General features: G+C 61.5%; 1 protein-coding gene across 4 annotated transcripts; it reads right to left on the bottom strand.

Moving 5' to 3' along the window:
• Positions 1-498: 498 nt before the first annotated feature.
• LOC142435555 (arylsulfatase L-like) lies at positions 499-16,615 on the bottom strand. 4 transcript variants are annotated; one of them, XM_075539780.1, is made up of 13 exons: positions 15,649-15,717; positions 15,449-15,555; positions 12,567-12,610; positions 11,888-12,037; positions 10,076-10,197; positions 9,065-9,187; positions 7,520-7,946; positions 5,439-5,575; positions 4,550-4,684; positions 4,100-4,312; positions 3,377-3,539; positions 2,585-2,706; positions 500-2,167 (listed from the first exon to the last, which is right to left on the bottom strand). In XM_075539780.1, the coding sequence occupies exons 3-13, from the start codon at positions 12,587-12,589 to the stop codon at positions 1,809-1,811; spliced, it is 1,974 nt and encodes a 657-aa protein (XP_075395895.1). In that variant the 5' UTR covers positions 12,590-12,610; positions 15,449-15,555; positions 15,649-15,717; the 3' UTR covers positions 500-1,808. The 4 variants fall into 4 exon arrangements, with proteins under 4 accessions (XP_075395893.1, XP_075395895.1, XP_075395894.1 ...); XM_075539778.1 differs by lacking the exon at positions 15,449-15,555 and having other exon boundaries at positions 499-2,167; positions 15,624-15,698; XM_075539779.1 differs by lacking the exons at positions 15,449-15,555; positions 15,649-15,717 and adding an exon at positions 16,549-16,615.
• Positions 16,616-16,774: the final 159 nt, after the last annotated feature.

Genomic DNA, 16,774 nt, shown 5'->3' with positions numbered 1-16,774 from the left:
TCTGACCGCTCTCTCCCTGCACCCATGATACCTGTTCTTCCCTCTGGGCGGGGGGGGGGGGGTTATTATAAGTCAATCAGTGATCAGTTCGCTCCCTCCCCTCCTGTCCCCTTTGCTTGCTCTCAGGGCGGAAGCAATGGCTTTCTGTTCCCACCACTCGTTCTGCAGCTGGAATGTGGTGCCCGGAGGCTGCCCGGCTGCCCGGGGGGCGCCCCAGCGGGTTCTAGAAGGAGCAGGTGAGCATGTCTGACGGTACAAGCCAGCTGTCACCCTCCCCTATCCGTTTGCAAACAAACCCGCCCTGCTGCCTGTCTGTGCCGGGCAGCCTCCCGACGTCCTCCCGTCTGTGGATGTGTGTCCGTCCCGGGACTTGAACTAGAGAGATGGCCGGGAACCCTCCCGTCTCAGCGCACCCTAGACTTCCCACCATCTCCTCGCCTGCAGCGAGTCTGCGTCCTGCCTGCTCTTGCTGATTCTGTGAGGGGACGGCCTCCCTTGTCCCTCCGTCTGTCTGTCTCTCTCCAAGGCCCTTTCCCCCCTTCTACCTGCCAGCTCCTCCCCCCCGCTGGGTCCCTGCAACAAGCCTCCTCTTGCCCGGAACACAGCAGGCAGCGTCTGCAGACAGGGAAGACCCAGGGAGTCCAGTGTGAACCGAGACTCTATTAAAACCTCTTTCTCCTTTTTGGGGCCACTGACGTTCCTGTAGCCGCGGTGCCTTATAGCGGGAGAGGAGATAGGTGCGTGTGCATCTGTGTTGCATGTCAAGTAGCTGACGGACGTCGGGGCTCTGACCTCATCCTCTCTCAGCGCACGGATGCTTTGTTCTAATGACCCGGAATTCTGCGAGGCTCAGCTTCCCGACACGGTCGCTGCAGACGGAGCGGGTGCACAAGTAAGCGGGGCGCCGGAAGCCGGTGGTGCCCGGCTATCGGAACGCACAGCGTCTGGGTCTTAAATTCCTGAATTAAACGAGCGGCCGTCTAGCTCAGAAGCAGCGAAGCCCACGTGGAAGAAGCACAGCAGCCTGTGCCATCGATCACGAGGTGTCGACGGGATCAGGTATCAGAAGACCCCCAAACTGTCCTATCGATGTGAACGAGGGGGGTCGGAGTGGAGACCCCCAAACCCATCTGTAGGCAATTGGACACCCCTCGTAGAAGGGTCAGGAGAAAGGGGCGAGGCAGGCAGGGTGCAGGGTCGCATTGAAGAAACACACAGCACCCCGCTTGTTCTTTAATGCTCCCTCCACCCCCCCAATATCTCGGCCCAAGTTCCATCCACAAATCCGGCCAGACCGGAGCACGTGCACAGGTGCAGGTGAGAGCTCTCGGCCCACGGACTCCAGGGCAGGTCACCCCCTCGGAACTCTCCTGAGAGGGGGGGAGCCGATTGCAAGGATCGCCGTCGGGCCCCCACCCCGACCGGGGAGACGCACAACAGAAATGCGGGTGCAAGTGTGTGGGGGGGACAGACGGTGTAAGATATGAAATGACTAACGATGCATAACTTGTTGGGGTTCACGAGGATGGCAGGGTGGAGGAGGCGGGGGGCAAAAAGAGGAGCTGGGACCGAGGTCTCAAGTAGAAAGAAAATGCTCCCAGATCTGCAAAGGCCCCCCAGTGACATGAGTGACCAAGGAGAGAGGGTTAGGGGGCCAGGCTGGCCATGGAAGCAGCCCCCCAGCGGGCAGGAGACGTGGCCCGGGAAGCCCGCAGGGGCCGTTGTTCTGCCCGTCCTGCGGTGAGCCGAGTGTCCTTGGCAGAGAGCTTTGGTTTTTTGGGGGGCTTGGCTTCTACAAGGAGCGCCCATCACTGCGGGTTCTCTGGGTCGTGGCACCGACACAAGGGGAAGGGGCCGCAGCAGGGCTGGAGCCAGGCCTTCCACACGTTGTCCGAGCCGTCCAGCTGCAGGCGGACGGGGCTGAGTGTCCGCTGGTGCTCCTGCACAGCCTGGGCCACCCGCTCCACCACCTGCCAGAAGGCGCCCTCCGTGGCCGGCGTGAGGGGCTGGGCCTCCGAGGGGTCTCGGGACAGGTCGAAGAGCAGGGGTGGGTCATGCCGGGCGACCCCCGGCGGGGAGCATGGGCAGACGACTCGGTCGTAGCAGGCGCCGGCGCCCTCCGGGTGGAAGCTGGGCGTGAAGAAGTGCACTTTCCAGAGGGCACCTCCTGGAGGGGGGAGAGCAGAGAGGGCTGAGGAGGACGCCCCGGGCAGAGCCTGGCCGACGTCGCCCCCCACGGCTGCCTGGAGCAGAGGCAGCACCCCACATCCAACTTGCTTCTACAAAAGGAACCAGAGTCCCTGCCCTCGAGTGGATGCAGGCTCACGGGGACCCTGCAGGACAGGGCGGAGCTGCCCCCGGGGGTCTCCCAGGCGGTCAGTCTGCACGGGAGCCTCCAGCCTCTTCTTTGTCCCAAGGAGCGGCTGGTGGGTTTGAACTGCTGACTTGCAGCCAGCAGCCTCGTCCCGTGAGCCCCCAGTGATCCCAACAGATGACCTCAGGAGGGGACACACACCTGGCCCTCAGTAGCCCTGGTCCTCGGCACCCCCCCTCCCCTGTGGATCCCGGACCAGCCCGGACTCACGGCTCCTTTGGTGCCAGCGGACGGCGTGCAGGACGTGTTCACAGTAGTGCATCAGAAACTCGTGGTCCGAGTGCTGGGTGACCCCCAGCAGCAAAGGCATGAGGTCCCGGCCATCCAGCACCCTGTGGGCAGCAGCGGGCACTCAGGGTCAGGCGGGATGCAGCTGCCCGTCCCTGGGCTCGCTCGCCTGGGGGGGGGGGTGCGGCTCCGAGGGTGAGGGACTGAACTGCACCCCACTCACGTTTGTGGGGGAAACGGTTTGGTGGCACCGTGGGTTTGGCGTCCGCCTGCCACACACAAGGTGGTCGGTTCAAACCCACGCTCTGCTCCAAGGGAGAAAGATGAGGCAGCCTGCTTCTCTGGACTAAAACTCACTGGTACAGAGTGGACGCCGGCTCTCGGGGACCCTGCAGGACAGGGCGGAGCTGCCCCCGGGGGTCTCCCAGGCGGTCAGTCTGCACAGAGACAGGCGACCTCCTCTTCCTCCCTGGGAGCACTCGTGGGTTCGAAGCATTGACGTTGCAGTCTGCAGTCCGACACTGGCCTGACCGCTCGCCCAAGGCGCTTTCCAAGAAGACAGACAGCTCCCGAAGCTGCTGTCCTGCCGGCCCAGCGAAGGGCTCGATTGCTCACTGCAAGGTCACAAGTTTGAGCCCAGCCGGCGCTCCGAGCGAGACAGAGGAGGCCTTCTGGTCCATCAAGAGTCACAGCCTGGGAGACCCGCAGGGGCAGCTCTGCCCCGTCCTGCAGGGTCGCTGGGAGTCGGGATCGACTCAATGGGATCGCACACACCTGTCCTGGGGCACCTGGCCGCCCGCCAGCTGGACCACCGTGGGGAAGATGTCCATCAGGCTGGTGGGCTCGTGGACCTCGCGGCCGGCGGGCAGCACCCCGGGCCAGCGGAAGATGCCGGGGACGCGGATGCCCCCTTCCCAGCCGGCCATGCCTTTGCCACCTGTTGGGGGGCAACACAGAGAGGCAAACGAAACGAAGCAGTAAGCTCGGGGTTTAAAAGGACAGAGCCAGGGGTTTACACGGGGGGACCCCAGATTTCCTGCTTTGATTACTGAATGGTGATCGATGGGCAGGGGACCCAGGGTCGGTCTGTCTGCCCGGCGTCTTCCCACCTTACCATTCAGGACTCTGTTCATCAGGATGCCCCCTTTAGCCCCACTCCAAGTACCCCCCATTGCCATTTGTTAATTTTTTTAATGTAAAAGATTTGGGGAATGTTTGGCAGCTCCACGTGGTCCCAGCTTGGCCCCGACACCCCCACCTCCCACTCACCCCACCCTCTGTGTTGGGGCCAATGTTGGTCCATCTGATCTTTGGGCTGCTTCAAGGGACTGGTTCCTCTTGGGTGGCGGTGGGTATAACGACGTGGGTCTCATCGCGTGATTTTAACGCCTGCTATTAATGTGTACGATGGACCGCGCCAGGTGCACGGGTTAAGCGCTCAGCAGCGGTTCAAACCCACCCACCGGATCGTGGGGCGAAAACGAGGCTGCCAGCTACCGTAAAGCGCTCCAGTGTCGCAAACCCCAGGGCCGGCTCTGCTCTGTCGTGATGGCATTGCCGTAAGCCAGTGGTGGTTTTTCCTTTCCTGCTTTTGGGGGGCGAAAACGAGGCTGCCAGCTCCCGTAAAGCGCTCCAGTGTCGCAAACCCCAGGGCCGGCTCTGCTCTGTCGTGATGGCATTGCCGTAAGCCAGTGGTGGTTTTTCCCTTTCCTGCTTTTGGGGGGCGAAAACGAGGCTGCCAGCTACCGTAAAGCACTCCAGTGTCGCAAACCCCCCAGGCCCGGCTCTGCTGTCTTAACGGCATTGCCGTAAGCCGGTGGTGGTTTATCCTTTCCTGCTTTTGGGGGTCTGTGTGTGTGTCAAGCTCCCTTTCCCCCCCAAAAGGCTTGGGGATCCCAGGGTCGGGATCAAGCCTGCAGACGTGGGTCCGGGAACCTCGGCGCCCACCTTTGTAGATCCCGTTCCAGCCGCCGCACTGCTCCCGCCCGAAGCGCGCCTCCAGCCAGCCGCCGTGATCGGACGTGAAGTAAACCAGCGTGCGGTCGGCCACGCCCTCCGCGTCCAGCGCGCCCAGGATCTGGCCTGCGGGGACGAGACCGGCAGGTTGCGTGTTCGGTCCCCCCGGCCGGCTCGAGCAGCGCGCATCCTAGCCTCACGGGGTCTGGGCCACGCGTACCAAGATCTGGGGCTTGACCCACAGGTGAGAACCGCTGACTTAAGAGATCGGAGGACGCCTGGCCATGGGTCACTCTCCCGCCCCCCCTTCCCCCCAGGAGACCTCTTCGGAGGCTTGAAGAGCAAGGACGTCTCCTGGAGAACAAAGGGGCGCCTGACCCGAGCCGCGGTGTTGTCACCCTTGTCTGCACGTGGACGTCGGCCACAGAAGACCCAACAAGAGTCGATGCGTCTGGACGGTGGTGCCGAATATTGGAAGTACCCAGGGCGGCCAGATGCGAACTGATGTCCCTGCCCCTGCAGCCTCCTCGGGGTGCACAGCCTCTGGGCCACATGCTCTTAGTCTGTGGGGTTCATGGGCATCTGGCCCCCCCAGCCCCCCAGTTGCGCACGTGTGGGTGCTCTCTCCCACGTGGGTGTTCCTGCCCGGTTGTGAACCCCAGCGCGGCTTGCCAGGCCTCCCAGAAACCGCGTGTCCCCTTTTTCAGAAAGGAACCCCTGGGGCCCATCCTGTCCGTCACAAACTCCCACATGGATCCCAGACCGTGCCTCAGTGGGAATTCTCTCCGCGGGCAAAGCCAAGGAGGGAGCGAGACCCTGAGGGTGGCGCGAGGGTGTCCCCACGCCGGGAGCGGCCGCGGTGCCGGGAGAAGACACTCACCCACCATCCAGTCCATCTCCTCCACGTTGTCCCCGTAGAGCCCGTGGGCGCTCCTGCCCCGGAACTGCTTGGTGGTGGCCAGCGGAAGGTGCACGTGCAGGAAGGACACAAACAGCAGGAAGGGGCCTTGCTTGTTCCTGCTCGGGGCAACAGGGGCACCAACCCGGGGAGCGGTGGGGTGCGGTTCAGAACAGGTCCCCGACACCGGACCGGGCCGCCCCGCGCTCGTTACACGCAGTGCGCTCGCTGATGGCGCAGCGCGGAAGCGCTCAGCCAGGCAGGAAAAAGCTCGAACCCAAACTAAGAAAAAAAAAATCAAAACCGACACTGCCCTCGAGTGGACGCGACCCACGGCGACCCTGCAGGACCGGGCGGGGCTGCCCCTGCGGGTCTCCCAGGCGGTCAGTGTGGCCTTTCTCCGCAGGACAGCCTCCAGCCCCCACCCCAGCCCCCAGGGCAGTTCCACTGTGTCCTGCAGGGTGGCCGAGTTAGAGGCCACAGTGCAGAAACGGGGCAGGACACAACAGGAAAGGACGCCCCTCGTGGCGCAGCGGGTTCAGCACTCCCAGGGGTGCTCACCCCCCAAACGGGCAGTTCGAAACCACGGGCCGCTTCTAGGGAGAAAGCCCAGACTGTCCATTCCGGTAAAGACGGAATCAGTCTCAGACATCCTAGCTGCCCTGTCCTGCTGGGTGGCTGTGAGTCGGCATCCACTAGATGGCAGTCTGTCTGTCTGTCTGTCTATCTATCTATCTATCTATCTATCTATCTATCTATCTATCTATCTATCTATCTATCTATCTATCTATCTATCTATCTATCTATCTATCTATCTATCTATCTACATATCTATCTATCTATCCATCTATGTATCTATCTATCCATCTATGTATCTATCTATCCATCTATGTATCTATCTATCTATCTATCTATCTATCTATCTATCTATCTATCTACATATCTATCTATCTATCCATCTATGTATCTATCTATCCATCTATGTATCTATCTATCTATCTATCTGCATATCTCTCTATCCATTAGCTCCTCGGGAGAGAGACCAGACTGTCTGCTCCCGTGCAGACTGACCACCTGGGGGACCCCCAGGGGCAGCTCCGCCCTGTCCTGCAGGGTCCCCGTGAGCCGGCGTCCACTCAAGGGCAGTGTCTGTCTATCTGTCTATCCATCTATCTATCTATCTGCCTATCTATCTATCTGCCTATCTATCTATCCATCTGCCTATCTATCTATCTGCCTATCTATCTATCTATCCAGTCTATCTATCTATCTATCTATCTATCTATCTATCTATCTATCTATCTATCTATCTATCTAATGTATCTAAACTATCGATCATCTATCTATCTACCTACCTATCCATCCATCCATGTGCATTTCTACCCATCCATTAGCTCCTGGGCAGAAAGGCCAGGCTGTCTGGGGGACCCCTGGGGGGCAGCTCCGCCCTGTCCTGCAGGGTGGCCGTGCTTCCGGATGGCTGCCATGGCTGGTACTGGTAACCTGCTGCTTCCGGAGGAAGAGACAGGTAGGACCCAAACCAGTAGCCTCCAGGTAGGCCCAGAGGGCTAGTTTGCAGCAAAGCCCTGGCCGATTGGCCGGGCTCGGTTTATGACAAGTTCTTTCTTTGCAGCACCTGGGGCGCAGGCCCCACAGGGACATGACAGAGACCTGTGCTTGGGTGAGTTCCAGGTTAGAACTCTGCTGCAGGCGGCTGCAGCGGCTGGCTTTATAGGGAGAGCGAGGGCTCGCCACGCCCACCGCACAGCTGCGGACCAATCCGGCGGCGTTACGGGCCATGAGGGGCGTGGCATCGTGCGCGCGCAGGGGCTGCAGGCACGCGGCCTCGCCCCGCCCGCCGCTCAGCTGCGGACCAATCCGGGCGGCGTTGCCGGCCATGAGGGGCGTGGCGTCCTGTGCGCCGCAGGGTCGGCTAGGACACGGCCTCGCCCCGCCCCCCGCTCACCAGCGGACGAATCCGGTGGCGTCGCGGACCATGAGGGGCGTGGTGTCCTGCTCGCGCAGGGGCTGCTGGGACACGGCCTCGCCCCGCCCCCGCTCACCTGCGGACGAATCCGGCGGCGTCGCGGACCATGAGGGGCGTGGTGTCCTCCTCGCGCAGGGGCTGCTGGGACACGGCCTCGTTCCGCATCAGGAAGCAGTCGGCGTGCTGCATCAGCTGGCTCGCGGAGCGCGCGCCCGCCCACAGCAGCGCGGCCGCCAGCGCCGCCCAGCCGGCCAGCGCCCACCGCGCCCCGGGCAGCAGCCCCGCGAGCCGGGCGGCCGCCAGCGTGAGCGCGCCCAGGCCCAGCAGGAGCGCGCCCGCGTCCAGGCCGCGCTTCAGGAGCACGTGCTTCGGGGACCTCCCCCAGCCCAGGCAGTCCAAGGTCATGGTGAAGGGCGTCCCGTAGAAGTGGAGGAAGCCGTGCGCCGCCGGGTGGTGGCAGTGGTCGTCGCGCCACGCGCAGTTCAGGCCCAAGTGCCACTTTCCTGGGAGGGGGGGGGGCGACAGGAAGCACCTGCGGGTCACCGGGGTGGGGGGGTCTGGGACGGGCTGTTTGCACCTGGGGGCACCTCTGCAAAGAGTCCTGGAGCAGGACAGGTTGCACTGTGGACCCCAAGGTCAGCGGCTCGAAACCACCTCCCGCTTCTCAGGAGAGAGACCAGACCGTCTGCTCCCGTGCAGACTGACCGCCTGGGGGACCCCCAGGGGCAGCTCCGCCCTGTCCTGCAGGGTCGCCGTCCACTCAATGGCAGTGTGTCTGTCTGTCTATCTTTCTCTCCATGCATCTAACTACATATCTCTCTATCCATTAGCTCCTGGGGAGAAAGACCAGACCGTCTGCGCCCGTGAAGACTGACAGCCTGGGGGGCAGGCATCCCTCCCTTTATCCTGCGAGAGGCTGATGGCTTCGAACTGCCGACCCTGCAGTGAGCAGCCCAAGAGATAACCGTTAGGCCACTTGGGGGCGCTATTTCCCCAGGAGAAGCAGGATGGGGGCACATCTTTTTGTAAAACATCACGGTGCTGAGCACATGGTGCAAGACACGATGTTTGTCCGAGAACCGATCTTCCCCTGCGCAGCCCGCTGGACCCCAGGAAGCGGGGGAGAGAGTCCAGCCTGCCTGGACAGTTGATGTTTGGATTCATGGTCCCCTGCCCCTTCAGGGTTCAGTTGGATCTGAGTCAGACCTGCAAACGGAAGGGCATCCCCTGTCCGGTCCCCTGGGTGCCCCCTCTCCCAGGTGTGTGGGAGTGCAGGACGGTGCCCCCTCCATGGGCTTCTGGGGGCAGACTGTCCCCAAGCGCAGGGGCAGGACTTTGTTCCAAAGCACCCCGTGGGGGGGACTGGACCTTTCAACCTGCGTGGCCCGCAGTTTGTTCACCGTCTGCACGAGTTGATCCGTGTGTGTGATGGACAGAGACACAGAGGCTGCATGTGGAGCTTTTCAAAGCTGGGACCTGGCAGTTAGCAGAATGCCGGCTTTTCCTCCGAGTTCCCTCTAGTGGGAGGTGGGGAGGCTCTTCGAAACCCCAACTTCTTCAGGAGGCGCCTATGGGCGCCTGTACTCCGGGGACCCCTTCAGCCAGGAGGAGGGGACCTTACCTATTATGCCGGTGGCGTAGCCTTCCTCTCGAAGTATTTTGGCAAATGTTGTCTCGTTGGTGGGGAGGCCCCCGGACACCGCTGCCGACAGCAGGACTCGGTTTCCTTGGGAGGACACCATGCCTGTGGGCAGACGGTGGGACGGGAATGAGAAGCGGGCCCTGTGTCTGCAGCTGCTGGGATTGGCTGAGTTGTTGGACGGATCTCCAGGGAGACTTCTGACCCAACCTTGCCTCCACTTGTGAGGTCCAGTCCACGGAGAAGGCCCTGCGAGCTGAGATCTCCTTATGGTTTGGCCACAGCACCTTATGCGGTGTGTTCTCGTGCAGAATACACTCTCCCTGCCACAGGGCTGACATCTACCCACAGGGACCCTGCAGGACAGGGCGGAGCTGCCCCTGAGGGTCTCCCAGGCGGTCAGTCTGCACGGGAGCAGACGGTCTGGTCTTTCTTCTTTGGAACAAGTGTGCTTTCAAACTGTGTATCGCAGCCCAGTGTGAACCCACGATGTCACCAGGGATCCTCACATACACATACTTAGTGTATACATACATACACACGTGTATGCATCTATATATTAAAACAGTACATACACATACAGGAGGAAGCTGTTTATCTATCTCTCTATCTGCATATCTCTCTATCCATTAGCTCCTGGGGAGAGAGACCAGACCGTCTGCTCCCGTGCAGACTGACCGCCTGGGAGACCCCCAGGGGCAGCTCCGCCCTGTCCTGCAGGGTCCCCGTGAGTCGGTGTCCGCTCGATGGCAGTGTGTCTATCTGCCTATCTATCTATCTATCTACATATCTCTCTATCCATTAGCTCCTGGGGAGACAGACCAGACCGTCTGCTCCTGTGCAGACTGACAACCTGGGAGACCCCCAGGGGCAGCTCCGCCCTGTCCTGCAGGGTCTCCGGGAGCCGGCGTCCACTCGAGGGCAGTGGTGTGTTTTTTTGGACAGAGCACACACGCACACACAGCAGGTGCTTACTGGAGCAGCATCACTTACCCGAGCGCAGCGGGTACCGGCCGGTCAGGAAGGCCGCCCGGCTCGGGGTGCACACGGAGGCGGCTGCGATGTGCTGGGTGAGCTTCACCCCTTCCCGAGCGAGGCGGTCGATGTTTGGAGTCCTGCAGGGGGACCAGTGACCGTCTCAGCCCCAACCAACCACTAGCTGTCAAATCAGCTCCCACTCTTTCTGCTGGGTGCCCACAAGTCTGTCCTGACCCACAGCCACCCCGTGCACAACGGGACACACTGCCCCGTCCCCACCATCATCCCCGTCTGAGCCACGGCTGCAGCCCCGTGTCCGTGCATCTCATCCTGGGCCGTCCTCTCTGGCGCTGCCCCTCCGCTTCCCCAAGCACGACGTCCTTCCCCAGGGACTGGCCTCTCCTGATGACACGTCCACTGTCCATGTGGCACAGTCTCCCCGTCCCCGCCTCTAGGGGGCGCTCTGACACAGAACCTCCCCGTCCCCGCCTCTAGGGGGCGCTCTGACACAGAACCTCCCCGTCCCCACCTCTAGGGGGCGCTCTGACACAGACCTTACCCGTCCCCACCTCTAGGGGGCGCTCTGGGACAGAACCTCCTCATCATCACCTGTAGGGGGCGCTCTGGGACAGAACCTCACTGTCCCCGCCTCTAGGGGGCGCTCTGACACAGAGTCTCCCAGTCCAGCCAGGGGCACAATCAAAGCAGCCTGAGAAGTACAATCAGAATCCTCAAAACAAAAACCCAGGATGCTCTGCAGCCAGGACAATGTGATTGTGAACTTTTGGGTGAGTGCCAACAAAGCCCTGCCTTTCTGCCTCAAATGGGTTTATGGCCACTGACATAAAATCAAACGGAAGTCAAGCCCCCTGCCAGCCATGCCTGAATCCCAGTCTCCCGTGTCGGGGCTTTGAAGCAGTGAGTGACCCTTTTTAGGAGGGAAGTGTGAGTTTGAACCGCCAACCTTTCAGTCAGCAGCCCAATGACTAACCTGCAGCACATCACCTGGGCTCCTGAACCCCGGGACCATCCCATCGAGGGGACGCAGACTCACGGGGACCCTGCAGGACAGGGCGGAGCTGCCCCTGGGGGTCTCCCAGGCGGTCAGTCTGCACGGGAGCAGACGGGCTGGTCTCTCTCCCCAGGAGTGGCTGGTGGGTTTGAACTGCTGACTTTGCTGTGTGAGTGGCCTTCAGCATAACCCACTCTGCCACCAGGGGCTTAGGATTTACAATGCACTTTTGGGGCACGGTGGTGCAGGCAGGAGACACACACACACACACACACGGCAACCAGAGAGGCCACTTGGGGGGCGAGTACACACTAATGAAGAGCTGGACTAAGCAAATTTTGCTCCACTCTTACGGATTCTCATGGGTCTGAGCCGATTGGCTGTCAGCCACGTGACATCAGGAGAGACCAGCCCCTGGAGCAGGACATCATGTTAAGAATATTGAAAGGACTGTGGACTTATACCAGGACAAAGGGACTTGTCCTGGAAGAAGCAGGACCAGAGCGCCCCCTAGAGGTGGGGACGGGGAGGTTCTGTGTCAGAGCGCCCCCTAGAGGTGGGGACGGGGAGGTTCTGTGTCAGAGCGCCCCCTAGAGGTGGGGACGGGGAGGTTCTGTGTCAGAGCGCCCCCTAGAGGCGGGGACGGGGAGGTTCTGTGTCAGAGCGCCCCCTAGAGGCGGGGACGGGGAGACTGTCACATGGACAGTGGACGTGTCATCAGGAGAGACCGGTCCCTGGGGAAGGACAGCACCGGTCACTGGTGCCGCCCGGCCTCTCCCGGGGAAGCGAAGGCCGCGGGGTTCTCTGTGACTTGCCTGATGGTGCGGTTTCCGTAGCAGCCGATGTCCCCAATGCCGAGATCATCCACCATCAGGAGCACGAAGTTGGGTCTCGAACCGGCCAAGTCGTGGGCCGCCGATGGCATCCAAGCCAGGAGCAGGCCCAGGGCTGCGGGCAGCCAGCGCCTGGAAGACAGCAGCCAGCGGCTCCACTCCCCTCCTGCCCCATCTGTCCTGTTAGCCCACAGGCAGCAGGGCCTGGTGGGTGGGGGCTAGACATGCTCAGCTGCTCCCCATGAGGTCAGCAATTCAAAAGCTTTGAAAACCCACAGGGGCAGCTCTGCCCTGTCCTGCAGGGCCTCTGTCCTGGTCCCCAGGGAGCCTGCGGGGCAGGGTGGGACCTGGAAGTGACAGGGTTGGCTGTCACCCCACATGCAATAAGACGGAGGAGCAAGAAGCAAACATGCAGGACTCTTTCCAAGAAGGCGGCGTATGGTGGGCCCTGGTCGAAGATGAGGAAGCCTGGGGCATCATGGGGAGCGGGGTTTTTATGTGAGGGGAGCTATTTGAGCAGGGATCCTAGGACATGGGGGTCTGAGTCTCCACTGCAGCTGCCCAGACCCCCTGATGACTAAGCCAGCCGGCCCCTGGAGCATCTGCAGATGGATGGCCAGAGAGCAGACCAAGTGAGCCCTGCCCCACAGACCCCACTCACCCGGCCAGCTCGGGGGCACGCATGTGTGCAGCGTTGGCTTCTTTCTGTGAAGAAAGCAAGACATTGCAAGGACACAAAGATCCCAGAGCAGAGGCGCCCATGTCCCCTGGATCCCAATACACACACACCCTCCCCCCACTCGCTGGGGACAGCTCAGAGCTGCCCTGTGGGTCTCCCAGGCAGTCAGTCTGCACAGGAGCAGACAGTCTGGTCTCTCTCCCCAGGAGCTGATGGATAGAGAGATATGCAGATAGCCTGGAGCAGGCCTTTTATTCTGGCAAAGCCTCGCATCCACAGGGGGTTGGCCCAGTGGGCAGAACCTGCCCTTTGTGTTTCAATCTCTGCTGGGTTTGGGGCTGATAGCGTCCCCCACACTGTGAATTACAGCACCCCCAATCTGAAATACAGTGTTCTGCCCCTGAACCCACGCCGGGAAGCCCCCTCTCCTGCAGCCCTCACACTGGACTTGTCCAGAGTCCGACTGACCAAGGGGGTCTTGCTTTAGCAGCCAAGAGGGATGCCTGAGACCCCAGGCCCCGCTTCTCACCATCTGGGTGTCTTGTGGCTGCATTCAGTTGGCGGCCTTCTGCAGGAGAACTCCGCCCCAGTGCAGCTAGTCCCCAGGAGTCCTGGCCCGTGGGCTCTTTTGTTGGGCAGGTGGGAGGTGAGAGGCAGGGGCTGTTCTCCACCCCCCCATCCCAGTCTCTGCCTCTCAAGGCTGCAAGCCCTAAGCCACCATTACCTGGACGTCAGCAGGTGGGGACCATGACCCTGCACCTCTGCAAGGCTCAGAAACCCACTGCCCCACTTAGTGGTCCATGTGGGGAGGGGGAGGACAGGAGGAAAGGGAGCAGGGGAGTTCCCAAGGGGGGCTTTTATTGCTGACCCAACCTCTATATTTGGGGGGGTGCCAGCCCCCTAATTACAGGTAAAGACCAAAGGGGTACAATCTAGGGACCTGCATGCAATAGGAGGAGGAGGGCTAGGGGCACAGGTGTGAGAAGGGCGGATCCTAGATTCAGGATGGAGCCGGACTTTGGACGCCCTCACTGAGCAGGTTAGACCTGGTCCCTGCATCTCCATGGAAACCATTATCAGCAGGGAGATGACCACCCTGCAGGGACCAAACTGATGGCCTCTGGCCTTTAGCCTCAGCAGCAGGGAGTGCATCCCATTTCCGGTTACACCACAAGGTGCTCTGGCAGCTGACGGGCTTCTGGGAGGGAACCTGACAACCATTTACCCTTAGCTGCAGGCAGTGTCCTTAGACAAACATATACTTGGCAGAGACCACTTGGAGAAATCTCTGTTTCCCACAATGCACTAGACAGACGTGGTTTTTTTTAATGCATTGGGCTGCAGACCAGAAGCTCACAAGATCAAGCCCACCAGCCACTCCAAGGGAGAAAGACCAGACCGTCTGCTCCCGAGCAGACTGACCGCCTGGGAGACCCCCAGGGGCAGCTCCGCCCTGTCCTGCAGGGTCCCCGTGAGTTGGAATGGATTCAGTGGTAGTGCACTTTAAAAATGTGAGTTTGTGTAAATGCAAGGGACCCCAGTATTGGGCTGTGATGACCACTAAGCTGCAGTGGATCATAACTGAGCTTCTAGGCTCCATCAGTCAGTGCTGACTCACGGCGCCCCCTGTGGGTCTCCTCCCTCCATCAGTCAGTGCTGACTCACGGCGCCCCCTGTGGGTCTCCTCCCTCCATCAGTCAGTGCTGACTCACGGCGCCCCCTGTGGGTCTCCTCCCTCCATCACTCAGTGCTGACTCACAGCGCCCCTGTGGGTCTCCTCCCTCCATCAGTCAGTGCTGACTCACGGCGCCCCCTGTGGGTCTCCTCCCTCCATCAGTCAGTGCTGACTCACGGCGCCCCCTGTGGGTCTCCTCCCTCCATCAGTCAGTGCTGACTCACGGTGCCCCCTGTGGGTCTCCTCCCTCCATGGAGTCAGTGCTGACTCTCGGCGCCCCCTGTGGGTCTCCTCCCTCCATGGAGTCAGTGCTGACTCACAGCGCCCCCTGTGGGTCTCCTCCCTCCATCAGACAGTGCTGACTCACGGCGCCCCCTGTGGGTCTCCTCCCTCCATCAGTCAGTGCTGACTCATGGCGCCCCCTGTGGGTCTCCTCCCTCCATCAGACAGTGCTGACTCACGGCGCCCCCTGTGGGTCTCCTTCCTCCATGGAGTCAGTGCTGACTCACGGCGCCCCCTGTGGGTCTCCTCCCTCCATCAGTCAGTGCTGACTCACGGCGCCCCCTGTGGGTCTCCTCCCTCCATGGAGTCAGTGCTGACTCACGGCGCCCCCTGTGGGTCTCCTCCCTCCATCAGTCAGTGCTGACTCACGGCGCCCCCTGTGGGTCTCCTCCCTCCATCAGACAGTGCTGACTCACGGCGCCCCCTGTGGGTCTCCTCCCTCCATCAGTCAGTGCTGACTCACGGCGCCCCCTGTGGGTCTCCTCCCTCCATGGAGTCAGTGCTGACTCACGGCGCCCCCTGTGGGTCTCCTCCCTCCATGGAGTCAGTGCTGACTCACGGCGCCCCCTGTGGGTCTCCTCCCTCCATCAGTCAGTGCTGACTCACGGCGCCCCCTGTGGGTCTCCTCCCTCCATGGAGTCAGTGCTGACTCACGGCGCCCCCTGTGGGTCTCCTCCCTCCATCAGTCAGTGCTGACTCACGGCGCCCCCTGTGGGTCTCCTCCCTCCATCAGTCAGTGCTGACTCACGGCGCCCCCTGTGGGTCTCCTCCCTCCATCAGTCAGTGCTGACTCACGGCGCCCCTGTGGGTTCAGACTGTAACTGATGATGGGAATAGAAAGACTAGGATTTATCTCTCGGACTTGCTGGTGGATTCAAACTATTGACCATGCACATCACAGTCCAACCTGTAAGCACTGCACCACCAGGGCTTCCTTAGGATTCACCAGAGAACGGAAATCTGCGCATTTATTCCGTCGTGAAAGGGAGACAAAGACCCATCAGGTTTGGGACACTGTGGAGGGAAAGCATTGGCAGGAGATTGTTACTGTGCTGCGGAGCTCAAAGGCAAAGCAAACTCACCGCCCTCCAGCCCATCCAGACTCACAGGGACCCTGCAGGACAGGGCGGAGCTGCCCCTGGGCGTCTCCCAGGCGGTCAGTCTGCACGGGAGCAGAGGGTCTGGTCTCTCTCCCCAGGAGCTAATGGATAGATAGATATGCAGATAGATAGATGGATAGATAGATAGATATGCAGATAGATAGATAGATAGATAGATAGATAGATAGATATGCAGATAGATAGATAGATCATAGATAGAAAAACCCACTGCCACTGAGTGGACACCGACTCACGGGGACCCTGCAGGACAGAGCGGAGCTGCCCCTGCGGGTCTCCCAGGCGGTCAGTCTGCTCGGGAGCAGACAGCTGTCGCCGCCTTTATATAGCAGTCGCATGTGTAATTCATTAGGCCCCCGGGGCTACACACACACAATTACACATATATATGTAATTTACATATATATATATATATGTAATTGTGTGTGTGTGTGCCTATTGCAACAGGTCTGAAAGCAAACTCACTCTCCTCCAGCCTCTCCCGCCTCCTGGGCACCTGCAGGACCTGGCAGATTTGTCTCACGCCCCCCCCGCACCCCCCCCCGCACATAAAATATGTGCATATATTGCGCGCGTGTGCTGTTCCCATAGGTCTATAGAAGCTAAACCCGCGTCCCACGCGTCTCCCAGACCGAGCATCGCTCTCCCGGCGCGGCAGCCTCGTTCTCCCCCGGAGCGGCCGGCGGCCTCGAACCGCGGACCTCGCGGAGCCCGAGCGCAACCACCCGCGCTCCCGCCGCGCTCCCCGGCACCAAGCGGGACGTACTGCTCTGCCCGCCGCGCCGGCGCCGGGATGCAGCGGGGCCGGGGGTCTGCGCCCGGGGAGGGGGGGTCCGGGGGTTTTGGGGGGTCCGGGCCCGGGGTTCGGGGCGGGCGGCGGGGCAGTTACCTGGGCGCAGCGCTGGCGGCTCTGGAGGCGGCGAGTGCCGGCTGCGCGCGCAGGGAGCCGACCCCGGGGGCGGGGCCTGGGGTGGGGGCGTGGCCGGGTCCCGGGGGCGGGGCCGGGTGCGAGGGGGCGGGGCCGCGCTGCAGACCCTCCTGGCACAAACCGCAGGCACTTCCTGTTCTCCCCGCGTCTGGCTGCAGCCGGGCCTGCAGGAGGGGGAGGGCGCCGC

The sequence above is a fragment of the Tenrec ecaudatus genome, chromosome Y, assembly GCF_050624435.1.
Source record: "Tenrec ecaudatus isolate mTenEca1 chromosome Y, mTenEca1.hap1, whole genome shotgun sequence".
Lineage (NCBI taxonomy): Eukaryota > Metazoa > Chordata > Mammalia > Afrosoricida > Tenrecidae > Tenrec > Tenrec ecaudatus.
Note: the sequence above shows the minus strand (reverse complement) of the source record. Positions and strands in the feature narration are given on the sequence as shown.

Bases quoted from the DNA above. Each gene is read 5' to 3' on its own strand.
- LOC142435555 (XM_075539778.1), bottom strand. The intron at 9,188-10,075 runs GTAAGTGATGCT...GTCTGCCCACAG, and splicing joins CCGGTACCCGCTGCGCTCGG to GCATGGTGTCCTCCCAAGGA. The intron at 2,707-3,376 runs GTGTGTGCGATC...TGCTGCCCACAG, and splicing joins GGCCAGGTGCCCCAGGACAG to GGTGCTGGATGGCCGGGACC.